The sequence below is a fragment of the Echeneis naucrates genome, chromosome 20, assembly GCF_900963305.1.
Source record: "Echeneis naucrates chromosome 20, fEcheNa1.1, whole genome shotgun sequence".
In the NCBI taxonomy this organism is placed as follows: domain Eukaryota; kingdom Metazoa; phylum Chordata; class Actinopteri; order Carangiformes; family Echeneidae; genus Echeneis; species Echeneis naucrates.
The window spans coordinates 10,605,300-10,620,826 of NC_042530.1; the positions used below are offsets into that span (position 1 = coordinate 10,605,300).

Consider the following 15,527-nt stretch of genomic DNA (forward strand, 5'->3'; position numbering starts at 1 on the left):
ATCATAACGAAGCCATAGATCATCATACTCAATGCTCAGTTAAACACGAGCCAGGCCAGCTATGGACACGCCATAGTATGACACCATTTAATAGAGAGCTTACCTCACAGGCTGCTAGCATGCAATGGCTACATAAAAATTTATTCCATTTTGTTATTTACAGTGTTTCTGAGAGATCAAGATTTACACTTGACAGCTGTGATGATACTACACTGACGTTCAGGGGATACTTTTCATTGTAACTAAATTCTGCATTATTGGACACTGTGGAAAAACATCCCATGTCTAAGTATTCCCATCAAGGACTAAAAGGGACCAATTGCACATCCTACATTTCCTCTCGAATCAGCAGCAAAGTGGAGATCTCCACTTTTTCCTAATAAGGCCTGTGACTTCCTGCGCCACCTGCTGTGCCCTGGACACCATATGACTTGATGTGCATGTGCTGCTAATGTCATTTAGTCCTCGCTGTTTCAAAGTCTGGAAAAAAAACACTTTCAAACTCTCAATTCCCCTTAGAAGTACTCCACTGCTGCTACAAAGCAGCCATAAAATCTCCTGAATATGCTTTTTGTTTGTATCTTCAAATGGTTTCCCATGCCATAAAGATATTCTGTGTTTCCAAAAAGCCAGATGGTAAAGTCGTCAACACTTGGATCTTTTATGCGCCCGGCCAAGCTACCTCCATCCCCATGTGCTTTTCACCTCTGCCAATACATAAAAGGAGAGGTGTTTTTCTGGTCAAATAAAGAAATGATTTTTTTTTCCTCCGTTCTTGCACCACTGCTCTATGCTTTCTCTCCCCCTCTCTCTGCTTTACTACCACATGTCCAAGGGTAAAATAGTGGGATTTCTGCCAGAGGCATTAAAATCGTCATCTGTGGAACAGATTTGTTGAGGCCTGTTGGGTAGGTGGGTGGGTAGATGACGTGCAGGGGTGTATGGGTGCACACAGGGGGCACTGGGATGACCCTCACTTGCATTGGCTATACTGTGGACGGCACTCCATTTCTCCACTTCACATTTTTGCGAATCAAAAGAACTCAGTGAGGGATATGCGTGGACAAACCACTTTCTTTCATTTATGTGTTGTTGATTATTTTTCTTGGCTTTGTACATTTAATCACAACTAATATAAAAAGGCTTTTGCATAATTAAATGGTTGCCAGTGTTCACTAACCTATCTGGCTGTTGCCTCATATTAAATCAGCTTAAACAGCTGCCAAAAATCACTCAACAATATGCGCAATTGTACAAAGACACGCACGCACCTTTGTTTAAGTTTTCCTGTGACAGTAATCATAAAGTTTAGGGCCTAAGAAATTGTAGGCTAACTTAAAGGCAGTATTTCTGGTAAGAATTTAGAAATTTACAATATTTCAATGCAATTAGTGAACGATCCCGGAGGACAGACATCTCCATCTTATCCCATGCCAAGTTCGGCTGATCCTGTGTCAATATGTACATCCTGTTTAAGTCAACTACAAATGTTTTAAATAACCCTAAGAATGCCAGTGTACTTAATCCACTCAAGCCTTGGAACAGTGAGAATCAGTCACAGATTTTCAAATAAACCCAATTCCTTAAATGTTACTCTGCTAAGGAGGCACCATGTTCGCAAAAAAATGACTGAAAGTTGACTAAAATTTATGGAACAGTTAAGTATACCACAATTACAAAGTCAATGTTGCAGATTTAAAAAAAAAAAAAAAAAGAAAAAGAAAAACTCTAAACAAAGTTTTGTTGTATTTCACTCTGGCTCATCCTGTATCAGCTATTGGCCAAAAGTACAACTTAAAATTTAATAATCTAAAAGAAATGAAAACCCATTTTACCAAAAAATAAAATAAGAGCAAATACTTGTCACAGGGTTTTTTTGATATATTCCAAAATTTTGTAAGTTAGTAAAGAATTTAAATAAAAAATAAGAAGACTGTGATTCTACCATTTTTTTTTTTGTCTTGTCACTACTGCTTCTCCATCAAAATCACACACACACACACACACACACACACTCACAGCCAAATGTTGTATACAGTCGTAAAAAATCCTCATTAATGTAATGCACTTGATCCTGTTCTGTAAGTCAAGGCCTCAAAAAGTAACAGCATCCTATTAAGCTGAGGGAGAAGTCCAGCAAATAAAAACCACCTTAAACATATTGGAGGAGAGAATAATAGTGGCTGTGTTGGAATCTCTTTGCAGACATGACTTGTATTAGTGAAACTGTGAAGAGTTCACTTAGACAAACTGATTCATGTTAGTTTATGTCACTAATGGACAGCTACTGTGGAAACCCTGCGGCAAGTTACTCCAAAGTAATCCCAAGCAATGAATGTACATGCCAATGATGAATTCAAAAAAGGAGTGTGTATGTTTCAGAAACAAAAGTAATGAAATTAAAACATTGGTGCGATATCATAAATAATACGTAAAAAAAACCCAAAAAACTATGTTTTTATAAAAATCCATAAAAATAGATTTTTTTAAGTTCTCGCTGAATACATCACAAAGGAGTCAAAGAGCAAAAGTAGCGTGTGAAAAAATGCTAAGCTCCTCTTTCATTGCGTTATTGTTAAAAGTTCCTAACATGCATCGACATTCTCAAATTATTACAGAATTATCTACAGCTTGGAAATCAAGATGACAGCTGAAGATAATCAAAACTCTGAAACATGTGAAACAGTACGTGACTTGTGTAATATGTAACGGTGACAGTGGTGTCAGCTGGTCACAAGTAGATAACAGACCCATATCTGATGAAAATCATCCTGGGTATTCTAATGGTGACCTTTTCCATTTCTGTCATTCCATTCTCATGGGAACTTTTTATCCATGACACTGACGCTGCACTGAATAGGATGGAGCAGATTCTTTGATAAGAAAAACATCCATGCCTTTCCTGAATCTGAACTTGAAAAGAGCAGTGTTCCCCTCCCACGTGTACTGCCAGAATGATGCGGTATTGTGCTGTATGCTATACAACATAATGTCTGTCCTTCAAAAACATTGACTCTCCAAGTGCTTTTCTCTTTAATGACATATCTTTACATGATTGTTTTCTTCCTCACATGTAGTGAGTATTTGTTTGTTTTTTTTTGTTACTGAGATTTTTTTCTGTGACCAGAGAAGCAACATTTCTGCAGGACACCTACACTGTGGGAGAATTTTGCATTTACCTTGTAGAGGCGGATGGCGGCCTCGTGCCTCTGGTTGGTGGCGTGTAGCCTCAGTTTATCCACGCTGTTGCTGTAGTAGTCACAGGCGTTGCACTTGAGGTGCACCGGGTTACCGATGGCCACGCACTTTAATCTCCACTGGTTGGCCTTGCCTCCCTCCTTGATGTGGGCCACCAGTTGGTGCTTCTGCATGTGCTTATCGGTCTTGCAGTGCAGCTGAAAGTTGGCCTTAAGTTGCGTGTTATAGCTGCAGAGCTTGCACTGATAGACGTCGCCCACCACACAGCGCCATTCTTCCTCGGGCAAAGAGCGCTCGGCGTTGACGTGGGCGTTGAGGGCCTCCAGGCTGTCCGTAGAGTAGCAGTTGCACACAGCGCATTGGTAGAGGCGCAGTGAGGGGTCGTTGATGGGTGGAGACAAGGAGGACAGCGAGGGGTCTGATGAGGACATGCCCCCCATTGCACCCGAAGATACCAGGGACAGGTCGTCTGCCATCAGTTGACCACTGGTGAGACGCAGCTCAGCTGATAGGTCACTATTCACTATGGAGAAATAAGTAAATAATAATAAAAAAACAACAACAAAAACAGGTTAGATAGTAAAAAATGACACAGAGAGCAATGTAAACAGTCCGGCCTCAAGAAGAATTACATAGATGGAAGCACAGAGGGGGAAACATGTTAGACAGAAGGCACAGCAGGGAGAGTGGTACATAAAAACAAAGAGGTATCACAGAAAGACAAGCTCTGGTGAAAATGAAAGGCTCACATGCATAGGGAGGGATAAAGGATAGAGTGAAAGAGAAAAGGCTCTTTTTATTAAATGAAATTAAGTGCGGAGAGAAAAGTGAGTCCTCTATGCAGGCCTCTCCCACACAAAAGGATTTGATAAAATAAAGCCTCACAGAGGACTAGGGCTCCTTACAAAGTCTCGTCTATAAAAAACCCTAATAGGATTGAATCAGGATCAATTACAATCATCCTTTTCAACTTGCTAACTCGCTCATCAGGTAGCTTTAATTACTGCTCTCAGCCATGGTGGGACAACGGTTTGAAGGCTCCAGGCTTTTCTCACATTGACACACAGATTTGAAAAGCTGATCAATGCATTACACACGTTTTCTCTTTCTTCGGCCCACCCACCCCAGGACACATAACCCCCCCCCACAATAACCCAGGTCTACTATTCATACAAGTGTAATTAACTCTTTCATTTGATCCCTGCTTTGTCTCCAGATGCATGTTAACGAAGCTCATCATGTTTTATTTTTTTCCCAGATAATATTTTGCTGTTTGGTGCACAGAAGATTTAACAATTACATCTTATTTTTCTCACAGTTAGTAACCATAATTCCCCTAATTAGTGGATGACTAAATGTGTACTTTTGAGTGGATGCGTGTGTGAGCTGGTTTTAAAAATGCGATCGTGGATGCCAAATGCAAGTTGATACCATTGTGTGTCTGCATGCAAACATGTCATGTGGGCACGCACTTTTTGTGTGTATGTGTGAGTATTTAAATATCTTCAAACAAAGCTCACACCATCTAAACCTTTGTACAGCTGTACTCACTATGGGGAGCAGTGTGCTATGAGTGTAATTCACTGAGAGTACATCTGCTGGCTGGGCTGTGACCTCCACACTAGATGAGGGAGTGGGTGTGTAACACTGCAGGGTCATTGTTAAATCTCCCTCACTCCTACGGGAATCCGCTTCCTGCTGTGTGAGAGTGTGTGTATATGCGTGTACATGTGTGTGTTCTCTCCAGGGTGAGCGAAGGTGGGGTGGGGTGTGTATAGGGGGGATTAAGCTGACTTAAGAAAATTACAAATGAAAGATTAAGAATAATTCTCATGTGGCGTCTCATAATCATTTTTTAATCAGTGAGAGGGGTCAAAGAAAGGAGACAATGACAGAGGGACAATATGAGAGCAGAGATAAGAGGAAGAGAGCGAGAAGAGGGCGCAAGCAAAAGGGGGGTGGGGGGCAAGGTAAAAAGGATGGGAGCAGAAAAAGGGAAGGTGAGTGGACAGGAAGAAAAATGAAGAGCAATGAAGAAGAGGCACAAAGATAAAAACAATGCCAAGATATACGTGATAAACCGGATACAGCTGGCCAAGTGAAAGATGAGCAGAGGGAAACCAAATAGAACACTTGAGGGGAAAAAATATGAAAAGGGAAAATATTTAGTACTTTGTCACACCCGCAGAAGAAATGTTGTTTTTTTTTTTTTTTTTTTTTGGGGGGGGGGGGGGGTTGCATATCAATTGCCTAATGCATAAATCTTACCAGACAAATATATCCCTTTTGTTTAATTTCAGTTCTAGTATCACTTACCAAGACCAGATCCAAGAGCAGCCGCAGTAGCCGGATCTAGCTGGAATGGATTAATCATCATCTGGGCGTCTGGGCCGCTGCTGCCGGCGGGGTTCTCCAGCTTTACACCTGCCAGGCCCATGTTTTGAGCAAGGTAGTACTGGTAAAGCTCTGCCTCAGCTGGGGCCAGGCCCAGATGGAGGCTGTGCTGGATCTGCTTCATGTTCTGCTGCAGCAGCATCATGTTGTGCATGTGTTTCTCACTGGTCATATGGATTCGCAGGTTCCGCGCCACGTTGGTCTCATAATCACATACCTATTGGGAAGCGAGGAGAGGTGAGTTCAGTGTTGAAGACACAGAATGTTAAAATGGGGCTTCACAACAAAACAATTTAAATGTCTTCAGAAAAAAAAAAGAAAACAAAAACACACATGATGCAAGCATTTCAGTAAAACATCCACTATAATGCACTTCTTATGGATTCTACAGCTGTGTAATACTTAAAAATAATGCTAAAATATTTGAGAGATTCTGTTCTTTAATGACATGAGGTCAGATGATGATGTGGCCAAGAAAAATAATAGACAGTGACACAGAGGGAAATAATCGGCTCATTGTGGAGACAATGCAACACGCAAATTGGTATGTTGCTACCACAGCCCAACAAAGATGCTCTGTTGGATTCATTACCTCACAACGCCAAGTAGGCTTCTGTTTGGGTTTGGATGGCGAGGGCGCACCGCAACCTCCACCAAGGCTGGCATTGGTCACAGGGTTGGCATGGTTGTGGTTGTATTGTGCCTCGCTGCCACCATTCTGGAGTGTTTGAACATTGTTCAGATGCTTGTCTGACTGCATGTGGATGCTAAGGTTGCCTTTGGTGGTGGTTGAGTAGTTGCATACCTAAAAGAGAAGAACGAAAACATTTATGCATGATTAAAAACAAACAAATAAATAAATAAATAAAGTGTGTTTTGTTTTGTTTTGTTTTTTTTTTTGCACAAAAACTAGCTGATATCTGATGATTTAATATTAAAATTCTGACTTTCTGTTGTTTGAGATAATTACGTTAACCTTTACAGCTTTGAGAGATGTTGATACAAAGAGGAAGACAAACATATTAAATTGCCTCCTCCCTGCCTTCTGACACTGAATTTCCAACCGGGTAAAGATGTCCTGCTGTAGAGGTTGACATATGATATATTTTCATTTGCACATCCACACACCACAGTAATCTGTTTTTGCTAAATCAAAGAAATAAACAAACTCAATGAAAGTTGATTTATAAAACCCAATCCAAAAATCAAAGGAATCATCTTAATTTGGAAATATCAGGGGGAAAAAAGCAACAAAAACAAAAAAAAAAAAAACTGGGAAAACAGAAAATCCATAGAGATGAAAAATTAGATGGACAGACCTCACAGCGGAAAGGCTTGTATCCACAGGTATAGCTTTCGCCTCTGGCTAAACGAGGGTGAGGCTGTCCTGTGCGGCAGTACACACATGATCCACCAGACTCTGGATGTTTCTCCTTCATGTGGGCATCCAGTGTTTGCTGGTACTTGTAGTGCCAGTTACACTTGGGACATTTCAGCGTCTTGCAGGAGTTGCGCGAATGCATCATCGTCATATGCCCTCCCAGGGACCGTGACGATCCCAAGACCGTGTCACACTTGGGGCACTCCACCCCACTACCTGGGGACCCTTCACCCGGACCAGGCGTACCAGGTGTCCCTGGAGTTCCAGGCGTACTCGGATTTCCTGTGTGTTGATGCAGAGGCCCAGGGCTCTCGTCATCTGTGCGCAACATCATCATGTCAAGGGGATGGGAGGATGGCGATGACCCATCTCGTCCTGCCAGGGCTTCAATGGTGGAATCGTTGCTGCTCTCCCGCTCTCTGGCAGATGCCAGGGCATTGGACAGGCGGCTCTTCTCCATCTCCAGCTTCTCGCACATAGGCAGGGAGGAAGAGGAGGTGGATGCAGGGCCTTTGCTGTCACTGTTAAACTTTAGCACACTGTTGGAAAGGGGGGAAATACTTTGGTTTAAGAGAGGGAAATCTTTGCTACTGGTGCTGTTAGCCCGCTGGCCTCTCATCGCCATGGTCATGGCATGATCCTCTTCCTCATCTGCCTCCATTTCGACTCCACCACCGTTGGAGTAAGTGTCCTCGTCCTGCTCCGGACTTTCTCCTCCCACTGCACCGGGCTCCCGCTTGATGGGTGGGTACTGGCTCAGGTCTGGCCCATTGGGTTGCAAAGTGCATGTGTCCCTAACCTGGCCTTTGCAGTCACTATCAGAGTTACCACCAGTGGCAGCAGCAGCAGAACTCCCAGTAGGGGTTCTGTGGGCACCAGCCCCTCCCCCGAGGTTTGGGTTGGTCTCAGCCTTTGGCATGTTTTGGGTTCTGGGCGTTTGGTCATTGGAGGAGCTGCTGGCACTGCCCTTCAGGAAGGCAAATCCTGCCTGAAGGGAATCTGCATTCTCCCCACTACTGTGGAAAGCATTCCACAATCCGCGGAGCCCCGTGTCTGGCCCTAGGAAATTGGCAGGTGTGGGAAAGTGGGGTAGCACAGAGTTGGGGGGTTTTTTTGGTTCCAGAAAGCTTATAAGAGGTTCTTTGTCCTTGCCGATACCCTGGATGATGGCAGAGACATGCTTGTTGCTCAGCAGCTTCTGCTCCTGCTCATTTAGGGTCATACGGTGGTCATGGACAGCATGTGTCACGAAGGAACGGCTGTAGCCAAAAGAGAGCTTGCACAGGAAACACATCAGCACAGGCTTCCGCCGTCCATCAGCCACACAGCCCTCAAATTTGGACAAGTCCACATTGTTGGGGACATCTTTGGACACACAGGAGTTTTTGGCTGCACCATCCGCTGTCAGATAGTCTTTGTCATTCTTGTGGCGGAGGTCATAGACACGGAAACTGTGCAACACGGGACCAGCGCCCACCAGCCCTCCAGCTGAGGTATTTGGGAAGGAGGGGTGGTCAGTCGCTAGGGATTTATTCCCCAGGGATGAGGCGATGTGGAAGGTGTTGATGATCTGGGGGTAGAAGGACATGGGTGCAGCGGGCTGCTCCAAACGCTCCCCCCCTGGGCTGAGGCAACTCTGGCCACTGCCGGCCTGGACACTGGGGAAGGTCTGGGGGGACAGCAGGCCCCTGAATTGGAGAGCCGCAGAGAGCCCCCCCTGGTTGCCACGCTGCTCTTTGGCGTCCTCCAGGATGAAGGCAGAGCCATCGGGCTGGTAGATGATCTCACCACACAGGTTCTCCACATCGCTATCTTCTTCCATCTCCACCTCACTGTTCATCTCCCCCACTTCTGCAGCACCCACCTCTCGCTCTCCTTCATCTTCACTCTCCTCCCCTACCATCCCCTCAACCTCCTCACCCTCCTCATGACCTCCGGTGGTAGGCAGACGAGCGTTGGGGCAGTGGTGCTCCATGTATTTTTGTAAACTGGAGAAGGAATTAGAACATTCGTTGCAGGGGATCTCCTTTGCCGGCGCCACGGGAGATGTGGCTGGGGCAGAACAGTCCGAACCCAAAACTGCTCCTCCTCCTACTCCTGGTAAAGTCCCGGTAACACTCCCTTTGTTACCAGTAGTAAAGCTTTCTCGCCGACTCTGCTCAGTTAGAGGGTCGGTAGTTGCACTGACAATGGTGGGGGTAGCAGTGGACCTCAGTGGGCTCACAGCAGGCTGTCCAAGGCCATTCTCCGGCTCTCCAATGGCGGCAGGTGACGATTGGTTGTTGTTGGCGTTGTTGCTGTTGGCGACACTGGTCTCCATGGCGATGCCAGAGTTGTCCTCAGCAGCAGCGTCCAGCCTCTGGCCACCATGTTCCTGCTGCCGTGATGACACCATAGGGGGAGAGTCACAAGTTGCCATAACGACCACTACATAGGGATCTCATCTCATCCAGCCTAACAGGGACCTTACAAGGAGAGAAACACAATTAAAGAATTAATAACAAATATTTAGTGAAGGGGTTTACCAAACAGACATTTCAGGCTATTTCTGAACCACCAATTAGTTGATCGTAATTTATTCTAATTTACACTCATTCAATCTCAGAACTTTCAGACTGACTTCTTTAGAAGATGGATTTGAACATTGCACACTGGAAACACTTTTACCCAGTTACTATGTTCATTATGATGCATGTTTTCCCTCCAGAACAACCTTCAAAAATAACCTGAAATGATTTGGCAACATCTAAAATGATGCCTGGAAGGCTTGACCTAAAATTCCTAATTTGTAGCTTAAATGAATTATCACACTCTAAATTCTGGAAAAAAAAAAAAAAACAAAAACCTTTTTTGGGGACAAAAAAATAACCAACCCCCACTTGACTTACAACTATGTCTAAGGACAGATAGGCAGCATTTGGTGGACATGAGCACAGGAAAATAATTAAATAAATAAAATCCATCCTTAGACAAAGGTTTTGACTCCTACTGACCCCAGGGACCAAAGCTTGGACACAGGGGAAATGAGGTATAAATGAATGAAGCAGCTCCCATGGCAGCAGTAGGGAAGTTTATAGGAATAACCCAATTGTCTGGTAAATAGAGTCTTTGATCGGCATACCACTGTGCAACACTGGAAGCTGGAAGCAGTTTTTCCTCCACCGTGTCCCGTGTGTGCTAATGCTGTGTTTGCATACACTGAAAAGTAGAGTTGAGTACAAAATAACTAACTCACAGATGTAACATTAGATAGTTAGGCTTGTCAAAAAGTTGACTGAAGTCTTCAATCAGTGCCTAAATCAGATTTGGCATATCATCTTGCCAGTCAGGGGTTGCTAATTACAGAGCAACTATTAACCTAATAATGTCCCAAAGGTATGAGTTAGACTGTATACTATACATTCTGGCCATGCTTAGTGTGCTGCAGCACTTAAACATTAGGAAAATTAGAACAATGCCTTTCTACAGGCCAGTCACACAGATCAGAAAATAAAGGGTTATTTTCATCTCTAATGTTGATGGGTTTGTTTTTTTTTTTTTCTTACAGGAGCAACACAGGAAAGAAAGAAAGAGGGCGAGAACAAGCTTCCATGAGGAATGATGTTTGGAATACCAGTGAGATGTTATCAATCTTGGGTGGCTTCCCATCTCTCAACCCTTTACTACTTCAATCTCCTGGCTTTTCACAACAAGGCACAAACGTAAAGGAACACACATGCACACAATGCCGAATAAATTGCTCCTAAGCCTACAAACGTGCACACACAGCTCCCTAAAAATTTCATTTTGCAATTGCAGGCGCAATTTCTCATCACCTGGAGAGAACAAAAAGAATCAACTAAAAAAAAGCCACTAGAGGAAATCGGAAAAAAATTACTAAAAGCTTGAAAAGTAAACCTTCGTTGCTACTTAGAAAGAATTTTTTCCTACTCAGCTAAATGCAACAAATGCTAACAGGTTGTGCATGCCAGTGTCTTTTCACTTAATACAGTGCCAGCGCCTTTCAGATGCTTGCGTGTAAATGAGCTGGCATTAAAAGAAAGCTTTAAAGAGCCATGTTAACCTTTAACCCAATCCACCTGCTGCTTAATTCTCTCTCTCTTTTCTACACTCCCTCTCCATCACAACAAAGCTACAAAGCAATTAGAGGATTAATCTGCAACAATCCAGGGCTAAACAAAGCCAGTGGGAGGGACAGTAAAAGCGTGAGGAATGAAATCAAACGTGTGTGTGTATGTTTGTGGGTGCATGTGTGTGCACGCGCTATAATCAGGTCTAATCTGACATATCCCAGAGACGATTCCATGGAGACTAGTGATAGATTAAAAGAGATAAATTATGTTTTTTTTTCCTCTCTATTTGTGTCTCACTCTGTTTCTGTCTCTCTATTCATGAGTTTAAAGAAAAATTCACAAGGAGCAGAGAAAATTCATTTTAATGCTTATCTGGTGAGCATGAATGTATCAGAAGGTGACTGTGCTGCATGTACTAACCCTAAACGGCAAAAGAGCCTCTTTCGAGAGTCAATGTGCAATCAAAGTGTAAGACATAATTGTAGCACAAACATAAAAAACCCCATAAATTTTTACTTCCAAATCAGTAGTATTTACTACACAGACATCACAGTATACACCCTGTATGCATTTGTATTGTGTTGGTGGTGTGAACTGTTACAGCTGGAAGGTTAAGGAGAAAAAAAATGTTCAACTGACTTTTTTTTTTTTTTTCTTTTTGGCTCAAATCTGATTACAGATCCTAAAGATAAGAGACACAAACACACCAGCAATTAACTCTGCATTTTAGATAAGGAAGGAATTAAAATAGGCTAGATGTGCAACTTGAATGCTACAAGACTGCAAGTTATTAACACAAGCTGTTCCTCCACACAGGCATGTTATCATTTTGGATATAGCTGCACGTCCGGTATAGCAGAAAAGGAAGGTGAGAAAATGTAATCAGCAGTGTGAAAAAAATATGTATAAAATCAAAAGGTCAACTGTAGCAGCTAAAACAACATGCATGGCTTTCTCCTGCAGCCAAACATATACATGCATGTCCCTCTCACCGTGACTCGCATTGAATGTGATTGAGGGTAAATCTGCACAGAAGCGGCGGGTTTGTGAGGTAATGTGACAGGATTTACTGCTTGTCAGTGGTGTCACTTGAGCACTTATTTCATTTAGGAGCAACCCCTTTGAATTGTGGCTCGGACATAAAACACTGAGGTTTATGAATTATGCATCTCCTAACACTAAGTATGGAATTATGCCTTATGGATAAGCCAATGTGTTAAGCACTTGGCACCGGCATACCAGCCGTAATGCTAACAGGTTAGCAGCTGTTTACATGTGTTGCCTGCCAAAAACAACATAATCGTCCATTATTTTGTAACCTCCGGCTCTAATTGAACGATAACTTTGCAATCTACAGACAATTGTGGAGCTGAACACTGCCAGGGAGACTCTATCTGATTACGACTTAATGTTGCATCTTTTAATCTAAACTCCATTCCATACAATGGCATTGCAGCTTACTGTAGGCATTTGAAGTCGCCCCGATCCTTTCAGTACGTTTTAACACCTGATGTATTTTATCAAGCATTTCCTTGTTCAACCTTCCTGAGCACAAAGTACCATTTTAGACACTGAAATCTTTGCACATTATAACTTGTAACCATCTTCATGAAAGCTGACTCTTTCTATGCCTGAATGAATAGGTGGAAAGGTTATTTGACTTCTTTTTTGTTTTGCTCCATTCCCGAGGCTTCACACCTTTCACAGCAGTGGTGCCCACTACCGCTTCTTTTAAGGCAGATCATGTTTGCGACGAAACCTTCCCCTTCTCTCTCTCCCACTGGTTTCCTTTGCTCTGCTAACCAACCAGACTACTTTCATTTGAGAGAGACAGCAACGGATAGACAGATAGATAAAGGGGGGAGAGAGAAACTAACAATGAAGCCCAGGTTTTTCCACTCTGCAGAAACAGTTCCTTTCTTATAGCACAAGAACAAAAGAGATGGCCACAGCCGCTCCCACCTCTGTTTTTTAATTAAGCATGTCCCCTTGCTTTCACACGCATGGACACGGCCTCTCTCTCCCTCTCTCTCTATCGCACACACACACACACACACACACTAAGGTAATTAAACTGGCAGATCAGATCCAGTGAGAGGCAAATAATAGCCCAGGAATGCCTGCTTTGGACACTGCTAGGTCTGATGGGAGAAAGGGGCTAAGGGACTCCTTGGCCTATTGTTTTTCTCCCTCCTCCCCTCTACTCTCTCTCCCATATCCCTCCATCTGCTTTTCAGTAGCTCCCTGAGAGACAGAAAGGCACTCCAAAGCAGGGGATTTCTCCACTTTTTTTTTTTTTTTTTCATTTTTTCAGACCTTCTCTCTGGTTGTGGTTAGTCTTAAAGCAAATCCAGTTTAGACAGAAGTTGGAACAGCTGCTCTACATGAGACAGACTGCGGATATCATCGGAGGCTGGACAACAAACACAAACAAGCTAAACCTGCATTTGTCAATTTTGGAGCTATTTCATTTGTAATACATGTGCTAATAACATGTGACGTGTCAGAGAAATTCCATGGAGCAGAGCTGAAAAATTCAGTTCCTGATGTCAAAGTCTCCTCCTGCCTTTGTCCCCCTGTCAAGACTGTCACACATTACCAAGAGTCACAGACTGTTAAATGCAAAACCTATAATTGCAATGTCGCCACTCTGCCGTCTTTGTATACATGGGAATCTGAGGTTCAAATTCTTCATCACTAACTGTCTGACATCTTAATGCAAGGGGTAGACAGTCCTGTTAATACTGCTGTGAATATTTATAACATCTGTTAACACTGGAATTAGGAAGATCTGTGCTTTGGAGATGTGGTCATCTGAGGGTTTGTTTTTATTTTTTAAAGGTTACTTTTCCTCCACTTGTCAAACAGTTTGGGGACATTTGTGAAATCAGGTGATAACTTGTGAAATTAAATCCAGGCTGAATCTTGAGGTGACCCATGAAGCCTAGCAAAGTCAAACAAGAAAGTCAGAAGACAGCGTGAGACTATGGCTTTATGTCCATTCCTTGAGGTCTCTTAGAAGGTCATACCTCTCCCAGCATGTGGCCCCCCAGTCTAACACCAAATCTTCTATCAAAATGTCACCAAGCGTTAGCAAAAGACAAAGGCGAAGGGCACTGTGAAAGCCTGTGCATCCATCTCCCACTGTCAGTGCCATGAATAGGCCTACTCTGGTCTAATTAGACCTGTTTATTTGTTGCCATGCAGAAACTGAGGGATGAAAAACAAAGTGGAAGAAGGAGGGGAATAATCTCCTTCACAATGTGGAGCTTCGGCTGCCATCAAAGAGTGCTGATGCATGCGTGCACAAACACATATCGTCACATGCACAAAACTTAAGATGGCCCTAATGCTCTTTGTTTAAAGTCACAAAGGAAAGAAGGTGCGGAAAGGGTGGCGGTGGCTGTCTGACCAACAGTTTTTTTGTCTTCTTCACTTCTCACAAAGACTTTTCACGTATCTTTTGTTTGTTGCCTGGAGGTGTAATATTAGACATTACATGCAGTGGATCTCCCCACACCCCTTTCTGTCTGGCTGTCCCCTTCCCTGTCTCTCCCTTGTGAGCAAAGGCTTTCATTACCAAAAGACACGTTATCATTATTGCAAGGTGCGGCCAAGACACCCAAAGCAAGCACTATAGCATTTAGCAGGTATCTTGTTCGACAAGTTATCTACTAAAAGTCCCTCTTAGTAAATCAAAATCAAAATTACACCTACACGAGCAAAGATCTTGCTTTGTAAAGGGAAGTAATGGAATAGAGAGAAAGGTTTAGAAGAGGAGGGTACAAGGATATTGAGAAATTCAGAGGATGGAAGTGGCCCTTTTTTTTCTTTTCTTTTCCTCAAGCAGGTATGTGGCTTCTTTCCTTTAGGTTGATGACAACTTAATTGGTCTCATTGGTTGCTCAGGTAACATTACACACAACTGCCCTCAGGTCTGTATCTGATATTCCTTTGTTAGAATATATATATATATATATATATATATATATATATATATATATATATATATATATATATATATATATAACCAGAAAAATGTGAGATGATAATGTCACAAGAAATAAAAACTTAGTCAAGTATGCAAATGAGGTGAGTGAATTGTGAATGTCTGCCTTTTTTTTTTCCCCTCACTTGGAGCAGAGGAGAATTTTATCACTCCAGCCACAGATGGGTCCTAAAGTCTGATTTAGGTTTAGATTACACTGCCCCTATCCCAACTTCAACCAGGTTAATGTGAAAACATATCTCATGTCCTCCAGTTGCTACTTAAAGCCAGCCACACCGAGGACTTAAAAAAAAAAAAAAATTCCTATTGAGTGTAGCGTGTTACATTTATGTCCATCAAGAAGGTTTTCATTATGATAATTTGGATGCGGATACTTGCTTGCATGGCTTTGTACAGACAAACTTTAATGGATTAAAGACAACTTTGACTGGATTTAGCATTTTTACAAATGGACTTTGGGCTTACATAGTCC

At 42.8% G+C, this 15,527-nt stretch overlaps 1 protein-coding gene across 3 annotated transcripts in view; it reads right to left on the reverse strand.

Annotated features, from left to right (window-relative positions):
- Positions 1-15,527, reverse strand: part of zfhx4 (zinc finger homeobox 4) — an 81,190-nt gene that overhangs the window by 51,084 nt on the left and 14,579 nt on the right. For all 3 annotated transcript variants that reach the window (XM_029528675.1, XM_029528674.1, XM_029528673.1), the window contains exons 2-5: positions 6,912-9,438; positions 6,185-6,397; positions 5,515-5,809; positions 3,180-3,721 (exon numbers count right to left, since the gene is read on the reverse strand). In XM_029528675.1, coding sequence (XP_029384535.1) covers positions 3,180-3,721; positions 5,515-5,809; positions 6,185-6,397; positions 6,912-9,392 — 3,531 coding nt within the window. In that variant the 5' untranslated portion in view covers positions 9,393-9,438. The remainder of the gene's footprint in view (positions 1-3,179; positions 3,722-5,514; positions 5,810-6,184; positions 6,398-6,911; positions 9,439-15,527) is intronic.